The sequence below is a fragment of the Canis aureus genome, chromosome 25 (genome assembly GCF_053574225.1).
Source record: "Canis aureus isolate CA01 chromosome 25, VMU_Caureus_v.1.0, whole genome shotgun sequence".
Classification (NCBI taxonomy): Eukaryota; Metazoa; Chordata; class Mammalia; order Carnivora; family Canidae; genus Canis; species Canis aureus.
The window spans coordinates 27,109,357-27,122,446 of record NC_135635.1 but is presented as its reverse complement, the minus strand read 5'-3'; the positions used below and the strand labels follow the sequence as shown (position 1 = coordinate 27,122,446).

Genomic DNA, 13,090 nt, shown 5'->3' with positions numbered 1-13,090 from the left:
ACTCAGAGCTTTGGAAGATAAAGATGTCTCCCAAAGAGTAACAAGAAGACAAGGATATAGAACATTGGAGGAAAAAGATGAGAAATATATAGTCTTAATCCAGGATGTACAGAATTCAATGAATAGAGATTCTAGAAAGAGAAAAAAGGAGGGGTGTATCATCAAAGAAGTAATACATGTAACTTCTCCAAATGCCCATATTGCAGATACCTAGCACAAAGGAAGAAAGGGATTTATACCAAGACAGTTACAATGAATCCAGACTCAAGAGTTTAAAAGAAAATCCCAATAGCTCACAGAGAAAAGAAACTAGTCACAGGGATTAGAATGGCATAAGATTCTCAATAGTAACACTGGAAACTAGAAAACTTTGGAATGATGTCTTCAAAATCCATAGGAAAATATTTCCAGCCCAGAATTTTATCTTATTATTAAATTTTAAATAAATTAAATAAATTTTATTTATTATTTATTTTATTTTATTTGTTTATTTTCAGATATTCAAGGTCTTAAATTTTTTTACTTACCTTACACGCTTTTTCAGAAATCTATTAGATCATGTTTTCCACAAAAAGGAATGAGAGTAAAAAGGAAAGCAGAAGATATGATATCCAGGATAAAAGTTAACTGAATGGAGAAAAGAGGTAAATCTATTTCCCAAGGATAACAGTGAAGGAGAATGTCAAGGAAGGAGCCATGCACCAAGCCAAGGGAGATTCTAGTTCAGAATGCAGACAGAGAATTGATGGTGACATAGAGGTATCTCTAAGACAAAAATGAAGCCTATGATATGTATGAGTATTTTGAGATGTTCCCCTACCAGTGGAGGGTTTGGTGATGATTAGTGAGATATAAAAAGAAAATGAATCAAATAAAAAAGGAACAATTATTAAATCCAAGGAAAATAAAAATGATATAAGAAAGGAATAGCAGCATGGTTCAGTAGTAAAAGATACATAGTCATACACATGGAAATAGTGAATATAATTTTATAGCAGGAAATCAATATAGATTATGTAACATTAACAACTAAAAGTATAAATATTTACTTAGAACTATCAAGGCAAATAGAAGAAAGAACTGAAAGAGTTGCAAGTGGCTATTCCTGGAAAGCAGTAATATGGACAATGTTGAAGGGGCAGGGGACAACTCTTTTTTTTCCACTATAATTTTACTTTTACAAGTTGGTGCACATATTACTTTGGTAAAAATTAAAATAAAAATCAACCAGACTGGCCTTTTAGTGACCTCCATACAAGTAAACAGAATGTCATTATAATTAGAAGTCTCTAAATAATACCCGGAAAAGAATAATCCCACATTTTGCCAGGTGCTAAAAATCTTTTCATCAGACTCCACTCCATAAAATCCTAAATATCTATTTCATAGATGGACAAAATGTGACTATGTAAGTGAAGTGAGGAGCCCAGAGCACACCGGACTGGTGGAACAGGATCTGCATCTTCTGGCTCCCATTGCAGTGCTCTATGCTTTTAGGAAGTATTGTTCCTAGAAAGGAGATTTCAAGTTTAATTTCATGCAGTCAAAAGTTGAACCTAAAAAGTCATCAGAAATGGAATACTTACCGGCCCATGAGGAAATGAGGTAGAGATTGTAAGAAACACCCTAGGCCCATAACCACACATCCAACACCAATCAGTATAGGTCTATGTAATTTGGTTCCGAAATAACTCACAAATATAATCAACAAAAGATTTCCTAGGAAAAAATTAAGATGAAAAATGAATATTTCAATAAGAATGAATATCTTATCCTCATCCAATCATTTACTATTTAATATTTGTTTTTAAAAACTATTTCAAATACTAGGACTGGTACTAGGGACACATGAAACAATAAATAAATAGGACAAAACTCCTGCCTTGAAGAAGAATTTTGTTTCACAATGTCGACAAATATGTAAACAGATCTCTGTGGAATACCAATATTTAAAGAGGGCAGAAGAAGAGAAGTCAGTAGAAGAGACTGGGGAATAGTTCTGAGAGATGTTAAAGACTCTGTGTATGATTATGTAGCCTTAGAAAAATGGGATGCCAAAGTAGGTGTTAGACTGTATGTCACCTCTGGCCTTTCCTTCCATGCCTGCTTCATGCTTGAAAAGGAAGCCAAAGTCAAATTCAGATACATATATGTTGTACAACTTATGATTTAAATATAACTTTGTGTTGGTGAATATAAGCAAGCCAGAGATTTTTGTTTATTTTTAATTCTCTCCTTAGAAGTAAAATATAGCAGGTCCCCACATTTCCAGTTGGATCTTAGAAGGAAGACTTGCTTTGAGGGGTAAATAATTCAGTGAAATATTTATCCACATCTTAGGATGAAGTTTCAAGATGAAGAAAGTAGATGAGGAGGCCCCATTCCAACGGACAAGCCCTTGACAAGAGTGGCATACAGGACTGAAAAAGGATCATAGGGAAAGGGAGGGAAAACTGAATGAGATGTCATCAGAGAGGGAGAAAAAACATGAGAGACTCTTTAACTGGGAAACAAACTGAAGGGGGTAATTGGATGATGGGTATTAAGGAGGGCACCTGATATGATGAGCACTGGGTGTTTTACGCAACTGATAAATTATTGGAAACAACATCTGAATCTAATGATGTATTATATTTTGGCTAATTGAATTTAAATTAACAAAAAGAAAGAACCAAATACATGAGGAAGTTCTTATATCATACATTTTAAATTCAGTAATAAATATTTTCCCTAATCCTACTATGCGTAAGGAAAACTTCTATGATGAACTTGAGAACTATAAAAAATTTTTAAACTCTCTCTCAAGTTGTTAATAATTTTCTAAGTGGTGGTATATATTTTGAAGACTTTTCTTTCCTTATATATTTCTCTCTAGTCTACCTTGTAAGTAGAAGAGATGTCAGCACCTACATTGTTTCATATGGACAGTGCCCCACCAAGTACAACCACACTGGCCTCTCTAGGTTTCTAAAATCCCCATCACCAAAGCCATCCATGCTGAAGGTATTATCTCTAAAAAGCCACCGTTTGAAATCCACTTCCATTTTTGAAAGAAGAAAAGAAGAGACTTCTCTACACATAAGGGTAAGCTTATCTTTCAAATTGCCTTTCTCTGTTAGTAAAACAATCACCATGAGAGGGAATAGGAAAGGATAGATAAGATTTTATTAAGGGTGTGAAGAACTGTCTATAAAAATTCCTGAGGAAAGGTAAGCAAACTAAAACATTGATTGGTATCTATAAATTACCTCTCTCCTTCCCTTCAGCGATTATTTTAGATTTTCATCATTCTCAAGCCACCTATTGCCACTCACTTTTGATAGTTGATACTTCGTCATGAAATTTAGGGCAGTCAAGCTTCCCACCTTATGGCCTTACCACCTTCCTTCAATTACAGAGGTAGTGGTGCCCATCTGACCATCCAAGGTCTAACACCCCACCTGGGCACTTCCATTTTCTCCAGATACTTACTCTAATAATTAAAATATCCCTCATATATTTTAAGTCTCTCCCTCTCAGCTGCATTTTAATTACAGATATTCTCTAGTTTCTCTCCAAACTAACAATTACCTATAGTCATAGATTCCACTTCTTCCCTTCCCGTTCTTTCCCAAAGTCACTGCTCTCTTTCTACCTTCTAGTTTCTCTGTCTACTCTTTAGCTAAAAGTGCTCTGGACAAGATCATCAATTATTGCATTATAAAACCCAGGGAATAATTTTCTATCCTATTTTCTAACTGTATATACTAATGCTTTTGAGACTGCTGACAAATTTTTATTTTGGAAACTTCTACTCCTTGGTATCTCTCATAACATTCTTTCCTGTTTCCCTCTTAATTCCTTAACACTTTTGTGGGCTCCTTTCTTCCACTTGTTCCTTAAGTATTGGTACACTTCAGGTATCCACCCTTTGTCCATTGGACTTATCACCCAGTACCCTTTCCCTAAATAACCTCTTCTGTTCTTTAATTTTAACAACAACCTGTTTATTCACCAATCAGTAGCTCCAGCCCAGATGGTTCCTCCAATGCTTCCAGCTCATATAACTGCCACTCAGACATCATTACTCAAAGGTCTCACTGCTACTACCACAAATAATTTGCCTAAACAGAACATATCATCAACCCATAGCTGCTACCACAATCTTGTCTCCTTCCTCTGTTCTCTGTCTCAGCACCACTATCCATTCCATTGCTGTAAACCTGGGGGCATCTACTTTTCTCATCCACCACAACTAATCTGACATTAAGTTCTCAGAAGATTAACTCCTAAATATTTTTTATGTCACTCTCTTCTCTGTATTTCTACCAGTATAATCTTGACTTAGACCCACACAGCTCTCTCTTGTGCTTTTGTGTTGGCCTGCTAGGATCCTCTCTGGTTGGCTGGCCACCTTCAAATGTGTCTCCAACATAGACACAAGCATGGCCCTGCTTAAAAATAACTCTATCATTTTAAATAGGCGATCTTAACCTGCAGTATATAAATAAACCTTCAAGGATCCATGGATAGAAATCAAGAGTTCCATGAACTTAAATGAGAAAAGAAATTTTATCTTTATTTTCATTGAGTTTTAATTAAAATTAATATTAGCATTTTCTTTGATAGTGAGAATAGGTACAAACTATGGTGGCATTAACAGTACTTAATGATTTTGACACAGATTGTCACCAACAGAAGTTACAGATATTTGTATATGATATTATAATTGTTGCAGATACCTCAAAATATTGATCCGACTTATTACTTGAAAATTAGTGTAGATATTATATTTAGTGTGTTGGTAAGCACAAATATTACTATATGAAAAGTCATTTTAATATTTTGATAATAACTTTATTCATATAAAACCAGGTTTCTTTTTACTTTTATAATTTTTGCTTTGTGCAAGTTCCATAGCAAGCACGCAAGGTTCTCTATAGTCCATTTCTCACCCCTATCTATTTCTCCAGACTCATATCTTAATAATTCCCACATAAACTTTGCAAGTCAATAATATTGGGCTGAATGTTACTCCGCACATACACACTACTATGCTACCTCACCCTATGCTTCTTCTTCTATTGGAATTCCCTTCATACTCATCAGACCCTGTCTATTCACCTAGAAAACTCTTTATCCGTCCTTCAACATCTTCCCTAAGTAAGACTGTGTCCCTGATGTATGTTTCTATGGGACTTTGCATCTGCCTATGTCACCAAATTTACTACCTTCTATTAAAATTACTATTGTACATCGATGTCCTCCATTAGACTGTGAGCTGAGTCCAGGCAAGGCTAAACAAAGAGTTATTTCTAGCTCCATCACCCAGATCCAGCACACTAGTGGTGCAGAGCTGAGTCTGAGGGAATTAAACACTAGGAGACAAGATCAAGCATCACCTGTTTCAGTTTTGTCTCCTCAGTCCCAATTTTTCTTCCAGATATTGATTAAGTATATTAAAGACAACTTTCACCATGGAGGAGGGAGAAGCTACTCTAAAACTGTGAAAGAATGGCATTCATATTTCTATGTAGCATAGTTTACAGGAGAAACCTTTCTCTTCCTTATTCTTTCCCTGTCTTCAAATCTTCCCAGTCTTCCACAAAAATCAGACAGTAAGAATAGACTTTATTCTTTCCTAAAGTCTGTTTCTGAAATAAATTCAGGGAGGTGGGAAAACAGTTTCTTCTTCCCTCTGCACTTAGAAAGAAGAATTGTTAGTCTCCCAGAAATAGCAGGAGAAGAAAAATATTCATGTTTTCCTTGGGAAATAAGATTCCTTTGTTTTCCATGATATATATCTTCCAAATAGGAAGATAGAGCTCTTAAGAATTATCAAATGATAGATTACAAAAATTCTAAATACTCTGCTACTCATGCTAGACAGCCAAAAAACTATTAGCATAAAAAGTCCAATGATGGGATATGTGGCAATATTTAAGTGTTATTTGGGGGATAATATTTTTTTTTATTTTTATTTTTTTAAAATATTTTATTTATTTATTCATGAGAGACACAGAGAAAGAGAGAGAGACAGAGACACAGGCAGAGGGAGAAGCAGGCTCCATGCAGGGAGCCCGATGTGGGACTCGATCCCGGGACTCCAGGATCACGCCCTGGGCTGAAGGCAGACGCTCAACCGCTGAGCCACCCAGGCGTCCCGGGGGATAATATTTAAATGAATTGTTTTTAAGAATATTCCAAAGTTAGCAAGGCTATTCATCCATTTTGGAAAACGTGTTATTCTGTCAGATTAGATGTCCTAAAATTGCAAATAAGGAGAAAAAAATTCAGACTAGCTATATAGATAAATATACAAAGAAGTAGTGCAATATAAAAAGAAGTAGTAATTCATTACCAATCTCAAAGCTCCCATTAATAAATCCGACTAAAGATGTAGGGATGTTGAATTGTCTCTCTATTTGTGTGAGCATGGAATTCATATAAGATCCAGAGAGTGTTTTGGATACAAATGCACATGTTATTGCCAACAGAAACATCTAGGAAGAAAGGAATATGAGAAAACACAGAAAAAATTTATTTTTTACCATATATTTGCCACCTGTTGACAAAATATCTTCTACCACAAGACTGATTGTCTCCAATGCCAGTAACCCTTGAATTTGAAGAAACTTGTTTGTTTGTTTTTTGTTTTTGTTTTGTTTTTATTTTTTATTTTTTTGAATTTGAAGAAACTTTTAATGTGGTCTGTTCTTCTGGTCTGTCAAATCATGTTAGCTCTTTGAAAACTCAAAGTGGAATTGATTAGTAATATTGAATTTTGTAGGTTAGAGTCTCATTATTTTATAGGCACATCCTGTACATACACAGAAATAGTCATTCTAAATAAGATATAGCTAATATTTTAAATAGCTCCTCAGCACTATAATTCTCTCTGTAGTATAAAGAATACATATATGATAATAAAAAAAGAACAAAGTATCACACAGATGTTATTTCTATAGCAAATTCGCTCAAGGTCTCTCCAAAGTAATAAAATTAGGTAACATTAGATTGCTGCTCACTCTGTTTATTTATTTAAAGCAGTGTTATATATTTATTTATATTATAATATAGTATAGTAATTTTAAACCATTATAAATATGTTTCTAAACTGAACAAGTACTTGCTATAAGAAACAAATATGAATATAATAAATTTCTGTGTATTGAATCACATTTCTTGTATACTGATACAGTTTCAGAGGACAGTCAGGTTAATGTGATCCATAACAAAAATCAAGGGCAGCTTAAGAAATAGAACCATTGTGATCACCAACAGCTAGTATGGTTTCACTAAAAAAAAGTGGAAAAATAAAAATTTTGATAGGTTTATTAAGTCAGAAAGAAACAGACTTGGATTTCAGTAAAGGATTTGGCAAAGGAGTGTTGTGTACTGGGTAATAGTATAGTCAGGTAGATTATACACTGCTTCAAAACCAACAAAATCTTCCCCATTAGATTGGATAGATTTAGGTCATCCTGAATGGTGACTTCCAGCCCTATGCCATAGGGCTTTTTCCTTGGTCCCACTTAAAGATGCTTCCTTATGCACTTCCATCCTGGGAGGCTATTAAGTCTATTCTAGCCAGCATACCCAAATCCCTAAAATCCTTACCCCACTACCTTCTACATTCCCAATTTTGAACCAACCCCACAATTTATATTGCACCTTATATATTCCCTTCAAAATTATTCACAGTCTTTTCTATTTCTCAGTCTTCAAACCAGTCAGGTGCTTTTCATGACCAGCAAATGATCTCAGGAATGTCACCCTCAAACTTCCCTCCATCTCTGCCTCTCTAATTTCCCTCCTGCCTTTGAAAGATAGGTGTCCCTTCTCCAGTACAATAAAATCCCTCCACCCATACTTTGAATCCATTCTTCCCATTTGAAATTTTGATTTATCAGTTAGTATTCTCTCTTCTATTTTCAACCTCATACTCTTTCCTGCCTCTCTTCCCACTAATTTATATATATTTTCAAGATATTTATGTTATATATATTTATATACATATATATTCAGATATACATATATCTATATAAATATGTCTATATTTATATACATGACATAAATATCTTATAGATATATAAGATATCTTATATCTATAGATATCATAGATATATATCTAGATATATAGTTTGTTTCTTTGTATGTGTATATGACATATATCAATCTATATCTATATCTATATCTATATCTATATCTATATCTATATCTATCTATATCTATATCATCGAGAGAGTTTGTTTCTTTGTTTTTTCCTCCCAACCCCTGATAGTTGCTACTCCAGCTACCATCAGGCTGTTTATAAGAACAGTCTTGGTTTATTGCCTAGACTTTTTAACCTTCCATTCACCTTTTAGTTTACTACTGTCTGGCCTCTCCTGAAGTGACTCCATAAAAGGTCAAAAACAACTTCCTGATTTCTAAGTTCAATAGATACTTCTCAGTCCTCAACTAACCTGATGTCTCTGATTCATCTAACTCTACTAATCTCTCTTTTCTTTTTGAAATTCTCTCCCCCCATGCATACCTGTATGTTACCTACTTGCTAGACTCTATTCAGTCTTCTCTTTGCCAACCCTTTCAGGATTTGTCTTGTACCCTCTACTCTTTGTGCTATATGTGCTCCCCCTAAAAAATATCACTAATGACTTTCCCTATCACCCATATGCTGAAGTCTCTCAAATGGACACACAATGTAGCTGAGACAATTGCCAGCATTCCTTAGTTGCCTCTGGTCTTGTCCATACTTCTCCCCACTTGCCTCTACCACTAATTTGGAGGTTAGTAAATATCTGTGAAGTAAATTAATAAAATGTATAACTAGCAAGCAGTTTCACTTCTTAAAACAAAAAATCTCTACCTTTTTAGATGACAAACAATGTCTCATCTATATCTCAGTATCATCTTCTGCTACTTGTCCCTGGACATAATGTTCTACTTACAGTTTCTTAATTCACCATGCTATTTTACATCTCAGTGCATTTTATAGGATGGGATTCCTCTTGGAATGCTTTTCTTCCTCTTATGCATCAAATAAATATATCCTCTATCTCTATATATAATAAAGTCGGCTCTACCATCCTTTCTATTGTGGAAACTTCCTTGCCTCTCTGCTCTCCAGGTAGCCTTGACTACTCACTTGTTACCTTCCCATCTTACCGTGTACTGTCTCTATTACAGCTCTGACCATAATTCATTTTATGTATTTGCTTGGATGCCTATAACCTCCTCCCTCACTATTCTATGAATAATTCAAAATATAGGATCCATATATTATTTACCTCTGTATCTTTGGTGTCTAGTAAGTGCCTCAAGAATAGTAAGCACTCAATACAAGTCTGCTGAATTAATGACAGAATAAGTATTCAAAAACATCCTGAAGAAGTGGTCAGAGCTGAAAGTAAGCTGAATATAAGAGGAAATGTAACAGGATTAAATGTTCCTAAGCTAAGATGCCTGTATCAATTCATTTGGAGAAATCTGAATAGAAATGTATGTGAAAAAGACATGGGAAATTTAAATATCAAGCTTAATATGGGTCAAATCCATTATATGGCTGAGAAGATAATACAGCTGTATCTCTAGTTGTTTATTCTTTCACAGTAAATGTCATTTGTAGAAACTGTCTCTACACTATAAATCTTTGCAGAGCACATAACTGAGAGTAAAAAATTTTCACATGGTTTTATAATTCAGGTTTTATTTTAAAAGCAAGGTCTACCAAATAACATACAAATCATATTTGGGAGAATAATTTATTTTATTTTACATTTTAAGAGTAGAAACTAGATGAATCATGACCCCAGTATTCTTTTCTAAGACACCTAGGTAGGCTGCCTAAACTGTTTTGTTCTAGTCACAAAGTGAAAGCAACTGGTGGCTATTTTGACTGGTGTCTGGTGCAAAATAACATTTATATGTATAAAGCTAGTCCTAATAGCTTTTAACAGCAATGCCCACAGTTTGAAGCAAACTTACTGAGGACAGTCCTCTGATGCTTTCTAAAGAATTTTGCTCAATATGCATATGTCTATGTTCAGAGAATCAAAAAAGAAAAAAAACTGACTATTAAGCAGTTGGTGCCCAATTTTACCTGATGAATTTGTCCTCTCAATATTTTGCCATAGCATGAACATCTATATTTAATCTTGACAAACTCCAAAGTAGCATGCAATATGAAATTAAGAGCAATTATTTATAAATAACAACTGACTTGACTTTTATACACAAATGCTTTTAATATTAATTTTTTCTTCCAAGTTTTTATTTAAATTCCAGTTAGTTAACATCTAATGCTATCAATAATAATAGTTAATGATTATTAAATGTTTACAATATTTTAGTCATTTTTCCAAGTATTTGAAAAGGAAAAAAAATCCTACAAAATAGTATTGTTATTAGCTTTTTCAAGTAAGAAAATTGAAGTAGAAAGAGGTTAAGAAACTTGTCTCTGGGAAACGAACTAGGGGTGGTGGAAGAGGAGGAGGGTGGGGGGGGTGAATGGGTGACGGGCACTGAGGGGGCACTTGACGGGATGAGCACTGGGTGTTATTCTGTATGTTGGTAAATTGAACACCAATAAAAAATAAATTTATTATAAAAGAAAAAAAGAAAAAAAAAAAGAAAGAAACTTGTCCAAGGTCAAATGGCAAGTACACAGTTAAGCCCATGTATGAACACAGGGAGCCTAAGCCTAGAGTCTTATTTTTAACCACTCAATTTTAGGAGAAGGATATGAGAATAGAGGGACAATTTAAGAGGAATTTTTAAAATAAATAATTAATATGGCATTTTAGGCAAAAGTAGTGTTCTAGTTCTAGATCACAATTCACCACTTTTATGCACATGAGTAGATTTTCTCTACGTGTGTGAAGAGAAAGCAAACTTTGATAGGGAGAATTTTGGTGACAGTTTTAGTCTGAAAACCACTTGAAGGCACTAGCTGTAGAATCGAGACAAATTTCCAGATCCTTTGGTTTAAAACAAATTCAAATTTTCTTTGAAGGCAAATGGCTTTGAAGCTATACAAAAATAATTTGCTCTGAAACAGGCAAGAATACCGGAAACAGCTAACAAATGGGCATTATTCTTATAGAGAATGATTGATATGTTGCCAAAGCTTGAAATAAACATTTGTTTTACTGGGTCATTGTGAAGTAATAATTGCATGCAGATCAACAAAGCATTTCTGTCCAATGAACCATTTTCTAGGAGAGACCCCCATACTCCTCTAGACTATAACCCCCACAAGAGTGAGCATTAAAATGACCTTTTGATCCAAGAAATCAATTCTTGCTGTAACATATTATGCACCTGAAAACTTTAAGACCTTGTCTTCCATTTAAATTCCTCAAAACAAAACAAAACAAAAAAACAACAAAAAAATAAATTCCTCAAAACTATTTCTGATTAAATTGTCTGAATCAATAGCCCTTAATTTAACCCTCAGTTATAAAACTAACTTCAGCAAAGCAAGAAATTATCAATTTATCAGATAATGTGACATTAAAACTAAATCATTTCATGTGAAAAACTTTACAAGCTCTAAGTTAAAAAAATAGTACATATACATATATATATACACACACACAAGTCCATACCTTCAGCTTGGAAAGACATCTCATTCTATGAGTTTCAAGTCTTTTCTCAATTTCTGCCATGTTGCTCTTCTGAGTGTTTCAAGATATTTAGGTATTAAATCTTGATATTTCTTATTTCTATCCTTTTAAGAAGACAAAAACCTATTAATTGGCAAAATCATAAGTCGTCATTCTTTTGAAGAAAACATGGAATCTGAGTAACAATCAGAATCCATTGTATTACAAAAATACCTGAGAAGCTTTGATTCAGATCTAGAAGAAAATAATGACGTTAGAGAAAATTTAGTTGCTAATTTTCCATTGAGAAAGTTACATCAAATAACTTGTTACTCTTTAGTGAGATTAAAGATATTAGAATAATTTGCTATGGTCTCCTTGCAAAATAATAACCACGTGGTTAAAACAAACCACGTTTCATTTCTTTAGCCAAAACAAATAGAACCAAAGTGAGGTTTTTGGACTTACATGAAAATGCTCCTTTTAAGAACACAAAGACTTTGATTTGTGTTTGTGCTAAAAATCTGCTTCAGCAAGCCTACCAAGGCTCAAAAATCTCTATTTGGCCAGGCTCCCTCTTCAAGTTCTTTGCGTTCCAAGACTTCCCTGGAGTCTCAGGAAGGGAAACGCTTTCTGAGGCACTGCTGATTCACAGAAACCTGGGGAGATATGGAATTTTAATCATGGAAATAGCCTAAGTAAAAATAACAAATAATTCTATGATCTGGAAAAGAATCCTACAGTTTGAAGGTAGAATGTGAGGTTTAGAAGACCAAACATATAAGTGGAGATCTTTATCCTTACACATTTCATAAATATATGTGCATTTTCATATGTATGATATGTAGGCACACATTTTTATATGTAAAACAAAAGGATGACTTAAACTCTATTATATTCTACTAACTCCTTGTCAAAGATTTTGTCTACTATGTCTTGAAAGAAGGGGATTATTTTGTACCAAAACCAAAGTGTTTCACACTGGCAACACTTATTCTAGTAAATCCATTTCAAGTTGCCAGAATGATACTTTACTAGTATCCCCAGCATTAATTTATTAAAATCCTATGAACAATATCCATTTTAACAAGTGATCCTCAATGACATTAACTTTCTAAAACCTAATTGCTTTACCTCTATACATTTTCTTTTTTTTTTAAGATTTTATTTATTTATTCATGAGAAACAGAGAGAGAGAAAGAGAGAGAGAGAGGCAGAGACACAGGCAGAGGGAGAAGCAGGCTCCATGCAGGGAGCCCGTGTGGGACTTGATCCCGGCTCTCCAGGATCACATCCTGGGCTGAAGGCGGCACTAAACCGCTGAGCCACCAGGGCTGCCCCCTCTATACATTTTCTGAAGGCAACAGCCACTGAGCTGTTACATATGATTTTAAATCTCTCTACTCATTCCCTCACAGATGTAACAAACATTTATTGGAAGACTGCTATGTACCAATCATAGTGCTAAGCACAGGATTTTAGCAGTGAACAAGACAGATAAG

The 13,090-nt window shown here is 34.3% G+C and overlaps 1 protein-coding gene across 8 annotated transcripts in view; it reads right to left on the bottom strand.

The window, feature by feature from the left end:
- SLCO1A2 (solute carrier organic anion transporter family member 1A2) overlaps nt 1–13,090 on the bottom strand; it is a 124,840-nt gene that overhangs the window by 44,013 nt on the left and 67,737 nt on the right. For 4 of the 8 annotated variants that reach the window (XM_077870832.1, XM_077870833.1, XM_077870834.1 and 1 more), the window contains 4 exons: nt 12,057–12,247; nt 11,592–11,713; nt 6,341–6,482; nt 1,587–1,719 (listed from right to left, as the gene is read on the bottom strand). In XM_077870832.1, the coding sequence (XP_077726958.1) occupies nt 1,587–1,719; nt 6,341–6,482; nt 11,592–11,651 (335 nt within the window). In that variant the 5' untranslated portion in view covers nt 11,652–11,713; nt 12,057–12,247. Of the gene's footprint in view, nt 1–1,586; nt 1,720–6,340; nt 6,483–11,591; nt 11,733–12,056; nt 12,248–13,090 lie in introns of all 8 variants that reach the window. The other 4 variants (XM_077870837.1, XM_077870836.1, XM_077870838.1 and 1 more) reach the window with 4 other exon arrangements.